This window comes from Gossypium hirsutum, chromosome A10 (genome assembly GCF_007990345.1).
Source record: "Gossypium hirsutum isolate 1008001.06 chromosome A10, Gossypium_hirsutum_v2.1, whole genome shotgun sequence".
In the NCBI taxonomy this organism is placed as follows: Eukaryota; Viridiplantae; Streptophyta; class Magnoliopsida; order Malvales; family Malvaceae; genus Gossypium; species Gossypium hirsutum.
The window spans coordinates 6,466,437-6,478,389 of record NC_053433.1 but is presented as its reverse complement, the minus strand read 5'-3'; the positions used below and the strand labels follow the sequence as shown (position 1 = coordinate 6,478,389).

At 31.5% G+C, this 11,953-nt stretch overlaps 2 protein-coding genes across 2 annotated transcripts; one reads left to right on the top strand and one right to left on the bottom strand.

Moving 5' to 3' along the window:
• Positions 1–3,551: 3,551 nt before the first annotated feature.
• Positions 3,552–8,625, top strand: LOC121208598 (5'-nucleotidase SurE). The gene is made up of 10 exons (XM_041079702.1): positions 3,552–4,167; positions 4,521–4,615; positions 4,842–4,909; positions 4,999–5,042; positions 5,261–5,338; positions 5,446–5,599; positions 7,182–7,337; positions 7,455–7,559; positions 7,950–8,015; positions 8,160–8,625. The coding sequence occupies exons 1-10, from the start codon at positions 3,872–3,874 to the stop codon at positions 8,256–8,258; spliced, it is 1,161 nt and encodes a 386-aa protein (XP_040935636.1). The 5' UTR covers positions 3,552–3,871; the 3' UTR covers positions 8,259–8,625.
• A 1,421-nt stretch (positions 8,626–10,046) lies between these two features.
• Positions 10,047–11,953, bottom strand: LOC107916388 (transcription factor MYB26). The gene is made up of 3 exons (XM_016845656.2): positions 11,549–11,953; positions 11,233–11,362; positions 10,047–11,140 (listed from the first exon to the last, which is right to left on the bottom strand). Exons 1-3 carry the CDS (start codon positions 11,679–11,681, stop codon positions 10,345–10,347), a joined length of 1,059 nt encoding a protein of 352 aa, XP_016701145.2. The 5' UTR covers positions 11,682–11,953; the 3' UTR covers positions 10,047–10,344.

Below are 11,953 nucleotides of genomic sequence, written 5' to 3'. Positions count from 1 at the left end.
AAACATATATGTGGGTGGATTGTTGAAGACTCTACCCTGATTAAATGCTAAATTTAGCTCAGACACAACAATTAAGGATTGATTTTGAAATTCAACCAACACAATGATGACTCCGTATATTATGCCTTTGGGCTTGGGTGATATTATCTAAAAGATTAAAGTTAATTTAAGGTAAGTTTGGATAGATGGTGTATTTATCTAGAGTTTATGTAAAAATAGTGGTGACGGTAAAATTAAATATTATAGTATAAGTTAAAAAGTAAGCTAAATGTATTACACCACACCACCAATCCAAATCCACCTTTAGTACTATACTAACTTTGATATACTAGCTTTGATATCTATGCCTTAGAATCTTCTTTGTATATGTTTTCTTAGAGAAGAGTTGGGGTAAAGGTAAAATTTTTAAAATTCATATTTGAAAAAAAAAATTAAAGAAAGGTAAAATATTTAGGTTAATATATTTAATTATTATCTAAAATTATTTAAAATAATATAAAATATTATATTTATAAGTTTGATGGTAAGATAAATTTGAATTTTTAATGTATTTATTTTTGGCTAGTTAAGAAAGAAGTTGGAGTCAAATTATTACAAAAAGGGACTAAATTGGAACAAAAAAAAAGAAGGGCTTGATTGAAAGATTGAAGATTCAAAGATGACTAGATAAAAATTGAAGGGTTGAAGATTTTTTTTAAAAATGACTGGATAAAGATAATACTGTTACAATTCTATAATTAATTTAAATTCTAGTTTAAATATGATTTTTAAATTTTAAATTATTTAGTGATAATATTTAGAATTATTTAGTGATAATATTTAGAAAAAAATCTAACTAAATTTTAAAACTAAAAATATATATAAATACTTAGTGAGCCCAGCCAATTAAACATACACTTAACTTTAGGCTTTAATAAATTCTTTTTTTTTCTTTCCCATTACCTGCATTACTTTTCATTATGTCATTTTTCAATTCTTTTTCTTTTACTTTCAACTTTTGGTTTAATTATCTTTTAAGGCCCTTTCCCTTTCCACTTTTCATAATTCTATTTAAATCATTTATTATGATTCTTTTTTATGATTAACTAAACTTTTTTTTTTAGCTTTAACCCAGAAATTACTCCAACAAAACAAAACAATGGTGAGATTCGAACACGCTAAAAAAAAAACCTTTCAACGTAGTATTTTCTATCTCTTCGGTATATAGGATAGTACAGATTTGTCCTTTAAAGTTGATTCAGCTTTTAATTCAAAAGTGCAAGTTGAGTTGGAGTTGTTTGACGTATAGTTGGGAAGACGAATCGGCTGTGTTGTGTTCGAGTTCCCGCGAACAAATTGACATGGTCTAGGTGGGAAAAGCCAGTTGGATTCCGTCAAGGGAGATAGAGATTGGATTTAAACAACCCACGCTGTTGAGGCCAGGTCGTATTGGGATTGACTACATAAGGAAAAGTTGGCGATCGGGACATTTTTGATCGCTATAATCAACTTATTGCTTGGAAGGGAAAATCTATTTCAAGAATCGATTTAAGATTGGAGTACACCGAGGCTAAGGTTAAGCTTAATTTTATTTTCTTAAATTTATTTTTACATTTTCGAATCTATTCTTATTTTATTTTATTACACTTCATATTTTCTTATTTTATTATCTTAATCAATTTAAACTCCCCATTTTTTTTTATTTTGTTCAGCTCTAAGTCGTAGGCACGACTGTGGTCATGACAACGAATTTGGTCATAAGAAAAGGCGAAATTAGATAACTAGTTCCTACGGATTCGATCCTATTACTCTATATTTCAATTTATTATTATATTTATCGTAGGAATTTATATTTGGTAGTTTCGACCTCACTAAATATTAAAATTATAAAAAATCATTTTAAAAAAGTAAGATATATTTTAATAAAAAACTTAATTTTTACCGATATACCAAACAAATTTACAATAATTATGAAATTCAATATTAAAAATTCAATTAATTTATTTTTATTATTTAATTGGAATATTTTAATTTTATTTATTTTCCACAAAAGATATTCCTGTTTTTAAAAAGTCATGTCTTCATAAAAGGTAACGTGAAGAGTGGAAGGCCAATACCCCCCATGTCTCTAACTCTAAGTAGGTGGACTGCCACACCCCAATTAAGTCAATTTACTCCATTAAACAACCTTCCATTATGTTTTCATAAAAAAAAACTTTATTTTAATTTGGTACGTAGTAAAGCTGATGTTTATTAAACAATTAATGTAGTTCAATAAAACCAAGTACTAAACGACATTTGCTTACTTTAATCTTGTTTTAAATATGAAATTCAACACATTTGCCAATTGCATGCTTCTCACTTCATACCATTTACCCATAACCAAGTAACGCATCATCAGGTAGCCTTGAAAATCAATTAAGGTACAATATCTTTCAACAAATATTTTAATGTATTTGCCAAAATTATAAATTTTTGAATAAATCAAATTGATAAAAGTTTATGTTTTCGACATGAATTCGAACCTGTATTTTCATATATTCCATTCATAATATTGTATCGATTTTTTTTTTATAAATAATGATTTCCCGACAAAAAATTTGCATCCGATGGTATAAAAAGAAGAAAAGAGAAAAGACAACTTATAAGCTTAAATTAAAACATGATATGATTTTGTAAGAATGATGTTCTTTTGAAAGACTAATTTGAGCCGTTTGTTAATCTAACAGCGATTAACATTTCCTTACAGTGACAAGACATGATTATTTAGTACCATGATGTTTCTTTAGGACCAATCTCGAACCATGTGGAAATGTTAAAAAGGCCTAATTTTCCTCTCAGTCCTATTCTTTTTTTTATCTCATCAGTTTAGCCCTTTTACTCTATTGATTTTATAATTAAACCATAGAAAGAATTCCGTTAAACTGGATTAAATGATATTTTTAAATAAAAAAATAGTCAAGTAGGCAACGTTACATGCATGAAAGGCAAATAAAAATGTTGAATTTGAGATGGTAGAGTTTTCGATTCTAAGTATAAAATTACAATGTTTTTTAGTACTATTTTACAAAAGGAAAATTTTCTATTTAATTTATTTTATAATTTATAAAATTTTAAATTAACAAATGATAAAATTATATTTTGACCCTCAAAAAATGATAAAATTTTAATTTAATTTTTAAAAAATTATAAAAATATAAGCTATTAAAATAGTGAGCTTATATTTTTATTATCATAAAGATATATAATTTAATTTTAGCCCAAAATTTTTATTTTTTAACTTCGCCCCTGTTTCACAAGTTTTAAGTTAATGTTATGGTGAAATTTTATATTTTAAAAATGTCATGTGATCTAACTTAACAAAACTTTTTTCAGTTTTTTCAAATAAACTTTAATTATGAAATGAAAAGAAAAGCTAAAAATTTTGGGATAAAAAGTAAAAGAATATACTTTCAAAAATAAAAGAGTAAAAGGACTAAAATGTTAAATTTTTAAAAGGTATAGGGACTGGAAGCAGAATTAGACAAAGTTAAAACTGCAACTTAAAAGGAGAGCGATTAACGCTTTACGACTTCCATGTATGGATGTAAAAAAAAAATCGCCATTAAAACGAAACCCAAAAAGAAAAAAAACTGTACCTTCTTCCCAGTTCCCCACCCTTGTTAATAATTACTAATATTTCTCTCTCTCTCAATCTCAAAAAGCCTTTTGATTTCTTCTTAAAATCTCTTCTTTTCTCTCTCTTTTTCTCAGTCTCCCGTTAGACCCGGTCTATCCATCTATATCTTATTTATCCAACCCATATTTCATCTCGTCTTTTTTTATTTTTTTTTGGGAACCAAATCTATCTTTAGGGTTTTAATTCAATCATTCATTGTTATTTCACAAAGGAATGACGACTGCTAAAAAAAACATGTTACCTCCTGGTTTGGTTAACAATCTCCAGGAAGTTCTTCTTAGCAGAAAAGGCGGAAACTCCAACACCAATAACGATGAACAACAACAAAAACCCGACGCCATTACTGATTCTACTGAGACATCTACTTCTGCTTCTGATGAAAACGACAACTCCAAGCCTGTCGTTTTGGTTACCAACGGTGAAGGGATTGATTCACTTGGCCTTGTTTATCTTGTTCAAGCTTTGGTCCGTTCTGGCCTCTACAATGTCCATGTTTGCGCCCCTCAATCGTGGGTTTTTTTTTATTTCTTTCCTTGAAATTTCACTGAATTTTCTGATTCCTGGTTTGTTTTCGGCTTAATTTTTGCATTTTCTAATCTGGGTTCTCTCTAATTTTTTTATTTCTTGCTTTATTACCGGAATAGGAAACTATGCATTTCTTCATCTATAATAACTCTTTTGTTATGTATGCTTATCAATTCATATTTGGAAATGTCGGTTATAATAATCCCTGGCTTGTTATGTGTGCTTTTGTTTTTAGTAATTTGGATGTGTATTCTAATATATTTAATTTCCGTCTTCTTTTGGCTATTGAATTTAGTAATTTGCTGTGATTTATTAGTTTCTGAATGGATTGGTTTAGGGACAAATCTGTGTCTGGTCATTCCGTGACTGTCCGAGAAACAATTACTGTTACTCCGGCAGAAATCGATGGTGCCACTGCTTATGAAGTTTCAGGTGTGATTTGATTTTTGCATTTGTGATATTCAATTCCAGCTAAATTAAATATCTCTGTTTTCTTGAATTTGGGATATGAAACCTTACTATTGTAAGAAAGAACATTTAGGACCTTAATTTGTCACCCTTATTCTTTCACATATGTCTGCAAACTTGTCTAAATTTTAATGTTGGTTTGAGTTAACTTTGATCTTAATCAGCTTCAACAATGGTTTTCTGCTTTCAGGGACTCCTGTAGATTGTGTATCCTTAGCATTGTCTGGGGCGTTGTTCTCATGGTCTAAGCCCCTGCTGGTAAGGCTTTCATCTTGTTGTCAATGAATGAAATTTTCGATTTTGTTTTGAGCATTGATTGACTACTATATTTTTCATAATGTATTCAGGTAATTAGTGGAATTAACCGGGGATCAAGCTGTGGTCATCACATGTAAGTCTTTGAACATGTTTGCACAATGATACTATTTGCTTTGACTTTCTTGATTGATTATTATAAGAACGATACCTTTAAGTTTCTCTTTGAATTTTCATCTCCTATGTGTAAATCTTTGCATGAATTCATGCATGTGTTTTGTAGTTTTATCTTGTTAGTTTTTATCTTGTTAGTTTACTATTAAACCTTTTTGGCTCGTCTTTGTAATATACCAGGTTTTACTCGGGTGTTGTGGCTGGAGCTAGAGAAGCACTAATTTCTGGTGTACCATCTTTGTCAATATCACTGAACTGGTGACTTACAAACTTGCTTACAAACTTGTTTACGGTGATTTAGTTTCTACTATTTTTCTCTTCACTTTGTGATTGAATTTTCTTTCCACTGTCGGGTACTCTTGCAGGAAGAGGGAAGAAAGCCAAGAAAGTGATTTTAAGGATGCGGTTGCTGTTTGTTTACCTTTAATAACCGCAGCCATCAGAGATATCGAAAAGGGTGTTTTCCCCAAAAGTTGTTTTCTAAGTATAGAAATTCCTACTTCTCCTTCAGCAAACAAGGTTTGTATTCCTTATTTTTGGGACATTAAATATGCCATAACGATGATGTGATGTAAGTTGAATATGTCTATCATGTTTAAAACGAGATGTAATAGGGCTTTTGTTCTTTATGTTAGGGTAATAATCTAAGTTGAATATGTGGGTATCTTTGCTTCCTTGACATGACCTCTTGCAATCTTGTTTATATAAAACCTTTTGAGGCAAATCGCATTGTAGCTGATGATAGTAGTTGATGATAATTTTCTTAGGGTGTTGAGAGTTCTTGTTTTTCGACCGTCTGTTGTCCTTCTAGTGTTAGGAGAGGCGAAATTTTCGTGTTGTTATCATCATAAAGAACAATCTTTTGTAAGAGCTGATGAAGAGGACATTTCCTTATTCCTTGGAGGAATAGATTTCTTTCATCTATTTGTATAAGTGCTAGTCATATTGGGTTCAAATTATTGGGCAATTTTGGAATCACTCCATCTCTTCCTTTAATTTCTTAGATTTTGAGACACAAGCTGCAGAGTATGGTTACTTTCTAAATTATAGGTGAATTTTCATTCCTTTTGAATCATATCAAAATGCCAGATGTTCCTAGAAACAGCAATATTGAAGGTTATTATACTAGGGTCATGCCTTAAATTCTTAAGAGAATTGACATTCTTAGAAAGCGTCATGGTAGTATATGATCTGGTGGTAGGAAGTTTCTGGTCATGCTCTTTGTTGACGAATTAGAAGTTTCCCTGATGCAATTTCCCTTTTAAAAGATCGGCCGCCGACTGACTGACTGAAATTGTTTTTGAAAATGCGAAGCTTCAAGCTGAAAACATCCCAACTTTTGAACAGAAGCTTCACGGAAAGGCTCTAAATCATTAATCATCTCTGGGAGGAAGCTTACTCATGGTAGTTGTATGTTTTATAAAAAAAAAGTACATTTAAACAATCCAAGTTCCAAATGTTGTATTGACTTAACTGTGCAGTTTTGGGTTTTGGATTCAGCACCTGATATTTAAATCCAAGTTATGTCCAAATAGGCATATGGCCTTCGAAGTTTGATGTCCTTTGGGGTAAAGCTTTAGGACAGTCTAACATGACTATGACTTTTTTTTTGGTTCTTTCTTTATCAAATCTCATGCATCAATTGTTCTGGTTTGGAGCTTGTGACTTGTTAACTTCATAAAACATTCTGAAGGATGATAAATTCGTATGATTATGACTTATGAAGTTAACAAGACACGAGTTCCAAACCAGAACAATTGATGCATAAGATTTGATAAAGAAAGAACAAAAAAAGTCATAGTCATGTTGCTTCACACGCAATTGATATTCTCTTTTTGCCGTAATTTATGAACTTGCGCATATCAGCTGCTTGCTCCCTTCCCCTCTTTCACTTTTATGTATCAATATTTTTTTCATCGTTCTGGTAATGATTACTGTGCATAGCAAGAAGGTCAATGTGCATATCCTCCTAGAAGGCTTACATTTTTGGATCTTTGATATTGAAAACAATATGTAACACTATATTTGTTTCTTTCCGGTTAGTGATTTTGACTAGTCTTGTCCTCCATATATGCTTTGCTTATTCATTCATATATGGCAGGGTTTTAAATTGACCAAGCAAAGTATGTGGAGATCCGCACCAAATTGGCTTGCTGTTTCAGCTAATCGGCATCCTTCTTCTGCTGCTCATTTCATGTCTAATCAACAAAGCCTTGGGCTCCAACTTGCACAGCTTAGTCGAGATGCATCTGCTGCTGTAAATTTTTTTCCGCCCTTATATTGCATCATTTCTTTATATTAATCTCTTTAATGGGACTTTCAATTATCTTTTTCACTATTCACTGATGATCATGCATATGCATATTTTCTTTAGGGTGCTGCTCGCCGCATATCTGCGCAAAGGCAGAATGTGGAAGTAGAGTCGGTTGGGGCTATTAAATCAGATACAAATAAAGTGAAAAAGTACTTTCGACTGGAGGTATGTAAAATTCCAACTATGGAATCTGAAAGTTTCTTAATTTCCATGAAACCAAATTTATGCTTTTGTAGTTGTGAAGCTGAGAACAAGAAATCCATTATTATCTTCTTTTCTACATGTTTTCTGGTTTCAGTAATATATTTGAACATTTCGATAAAATCAGGTTGCATATGCATCTAAAAAGTTTAAAAACTATGCTTTTGGTTTTACTAATTTTTACTTTCTCTTTCGTTAATCCTTTTCTGTATCCGTGAATGCCTATTTTCAATGTTTCTCCAAAATATCTTATATCATCTGGATATGAGTACAAAGATACGACCTTCCAAATGTATGGAAAACCTTGCAACAATTTGAGTGTACCCATGTCAGATGCTTGCCCGTATTTTGCAGTTTATAAATAAAGAACAGGAAGAAGCAGAAGAGTATTTGGATTTCAAGGCCCTTGACAACGGATTTGTAAGTTGTCATTCAATCATGCAATAGTCTTAAGGATTTCATTTTCAAGATTATGAAATCGACCTCTATAAGCACAAACTGATTCCAATATGTTCATTTGGTTCATTCATTTTCTTTTTCCTGCTTGAAATTATAAAATTACAGGTTGCAGTAACTCCCTTCTCACTTTGTCCACAAATCGAGGTGGACATTCAAACCGCCGCATCAGATTGGATCTCCAGTGCACTTCAGGTGGAGCAATAGAACCCTGGGAAGACCAACAAAAAAAATCTTAAATCAATCAATTTGTATACAACCGCAGGAGGCATTACATTTAGTCATCAATTGAGTTTGTGCTTCTATTAATTTCCATTGAAATGCTTGTTCTGTATTTTCCCTGTTCATTTTTTCTTCTAGGGGTTCCCAAAATATCATTAACTCGGGTGTCTGTCTTTTGTTCTAGCTGTTTGTTGATACAAGGAAATAGCATGGTCTAAATTAAATATGACCATGTTCTTTCTGCAAATTCTTCATGTTGTTGTTGTGGGGGCTTTTCATGTAATATGGTCTTTTGATTTGTTGCAAATTTATGTGAATGTTTCTAGGCCTAAATGAATATTGTTCTTCTTCATATTGCTGTTGTTCATAATTAGAGGCATAGGCAGTAGTAAAAGGCTCAAAGGCCATATAATATGGGCCCCTACCACTTCGGCCGAGCATTGATGACATCAATCAAAGTATCAGTCGCCAAGTTGGCCTGCTTTTACATTTGCTATATTAGTGTCAACCCACTAGCGTCTCAGCCAAATCAGTTTTGTACCCATTTTCTTTCAATAAAAAAATATATGGAGTGAGTCTATTCTTTTATTAAAAATTTGAGATATTCCTTTATATAACAAGTACTTGATCTAATATTGTAAAAATTTTATAGAATATAATATAAATCATGGTGCATCAGAAGTAAAAAAAGAAATAGTGGTGAATATGTAATTTCCTTGATTTTTAATTTAAAATTGTAAAAAGGCATTAAATTATTATTAATTAAATATTTTTAGTTTTGTTGAAACATGCGGGGATGAAATCACAAAATCCTTTTATATTTAAAAAAAGATTTATTGTTCTTTAACTCATACATAACTATCTATACTTCTTGACTGAGTTGATGTTGTAAACTAATTAGAATGATAAAAAGGAACTCTTGTTTAACATAATAAATCTATTATTTTGAGGGTAATTTTGTGTTTAATATTGAAAAATATATATATACACAAAAAAATTTGAACACTTTACAATTCAACCAAAGTAATATTTGTTATTTATACTAATAATTTATAAATATATTTGTTAAATAATTATGTTTTCACTCACATCATAAGTGTTATAATCTTGTATTAATTAAATATATGTAATAATTATCTGTTTATTTACTTTTAAAAGACTCCAATACAAATGCCAAATAACTATCCTTCAAAATAACATATATAAGTTGTAATTCTTTTTGGACTTACATGGAATTTTTTTAAAATAAAAATATAATGAGTTAAATTATATATATTAAATTATGGTACACCTCAACGTGAGTAAAAACAAATTTATGTAATAAATATATCAACTAAAATTTTACATAAAAAATAAAATAATGGTTTTAGCGAAAAAGTTATAAATCTCATTATAATTGAGATTTTTATTTTATAAAAAAAATGCCATCGTAATATAATTTAATTTGCATATACTTATATTTAAATTAGCTCTAATCCTTTATGCTCTCCCCTCTGTTCCAAAAAGTTTAAAACAGCTAAGGACCTTAAAAAGTTCATAAATTACCAGTTACTATATGTGTATACCCTACACATTGATCTTCAGTATTCTCAGCAATTCCTAAAACCTAATATATATGTGTGTGTGTGTATATATATATATATCAACCACCTAAAAATGTATAAATATGAAATATTTTCCTACAGTTTTAATGTCCCCTTCACCTACAAATGAGAGAGAAAGAGAAAGCTAACACTACATATTATAGAGGAATTCTCTAGAGAGAGAAGAAGAAGAAGAAGAAACTGATACACAAATATATTCTGGAAGAGTAATATGTGAAATGAATAACCTACATATTTATTTATGGAACATCATCAAGATAGCATTATCCTCGCTGAATATCTGAATTACTAACATTTAGTATTTGATTTTCTCTCATATATTGGACCGATCCTGCATTTTACATATATATTTTTATATATATCTTATGCATATATAATATATTATATTTCAAGAAAATAAATGCTTTTACCTAGCTAAATCCACTCCAAATTATAATATAAGATGTGATGAAATCCGCCATGCCTGTCTAAGGGTCCCAGCTGCTTGAAGGAAGATTAGGGTTTGTCAAATACTGCCCGCTGGATAATGCCGATAAGGACGATGATGATGAAGATGAGGGTATCGATGTGATGATGGTATCAATGTACTCCATCTGGCTTGCCCCCACCTGCATGTCATGTGCATAGTTTGAACCGGCAGGTATCGGGGGGAAACATGAGGATAGCCTGGAGACTAGTGGGTCGATATTGTTTTCTAATGAAACCGATGGTGTTTGTGGGATGTTGCACACCATGTTCCCTTCAAGGATTTCACAGAGTTTCGGCACTGTTGGAGGACCCATTAACGGATTGTCGAAAGGTGGATTCATAAGCTTGTCACTTACAAAGTTTTGAGCTGCTTCATTGTTGAAAACTTGGACTTGATGGTGTTGATCATCATCTTGATCATGTTGAGGTCCAAAGGGTAATGTCCATGCAGGGTCGAAGGAAGCAGTATTTGAAGGGGGTGGTGGTGGTGGGAGCATTGGTGTCAAGGGGAAATGATGGTGAACCAAATCTGCATGGTGACCGAAACTTTGTAGAACAGGTGCTGTGGGGGAAAGATAAAGCTGGTCTTGTTGAGCAGCGAGGATCAAATTAGGGTTTGCATTTAGAGAGATGAAACCAGCTTCCTCCGTATGGTTTGAGCTATGAACATCAGCGAACGAAGCCAAAGCTGGGACATGATCATGGGAGATTAGCTTCTTCTTGATACTTGAATTCCAAAAATTCTTCACTTCATTATCAGTCCTTCCAGGTAGATGCTTTGCTATCTGTGCCCATCTGTTTCAATATTTTTTTAAAAGAAGACAATGATTATTACAATGATTATGAGTCAAAAAAATTCCATAATAATGAAAAAAACATTGAAGAACCTGTTGCCTAGAATACTATGGAGTTCAATGATGAGAGCTGCTTCTTGTGGTGAGAAACTCCCACGTTTCAAATCAGGTCTTAAGTAATTTATCCATCTTAATCTGCAGCTCTTTCCACATCTTTGCAGGCCTGTATAATTTAAAATTAACAACAACAACAAAAAAGAACAGCAACAAGGAATCAAATGTAGTTGGTATTTGAAGTTATATTGTCTGCAAAAAAACAAAAGGTTAGAAAAAAAAACTAGTGCAATTTAGATTGTAAAACAAAGAAAAAAAAAGGGTTATGATTATCATTTATTATGAATAAAGAAACCTGCAAGTTTAGGGACTGAACTCCAGCAACCATGGCCATAGGTTGTAATATAGTTGATCAGTTTCTCATCTTCCTCTGGTGACCATAGTCCTCTCTTCACCTTCTGCTTGTTGCAACAAGAATGGTGCCCCATTTTTTTTTTCTTTTCTCTCTAGAGAATTTGATTATCTTAAAAGCGAAAAATAGAAAAGCATATAAGAAAGAGACAGAGAGAGAGAGAGAGAGAGAGATTCTATATGGTGAAAAAAAAAGACGAGAGACCAAAAGCCCTAGAAATTTGATTACAAGAAAATGTGAGAAAAAAATTAACTTTGAAGGGAACTGATAAGAAAAGTAGAGTGAGGGAGGGGGGTGTGAATTTAATGTAGGGACTGTACCAATGGTGGCCCAGTTAGGGTTTGTGGG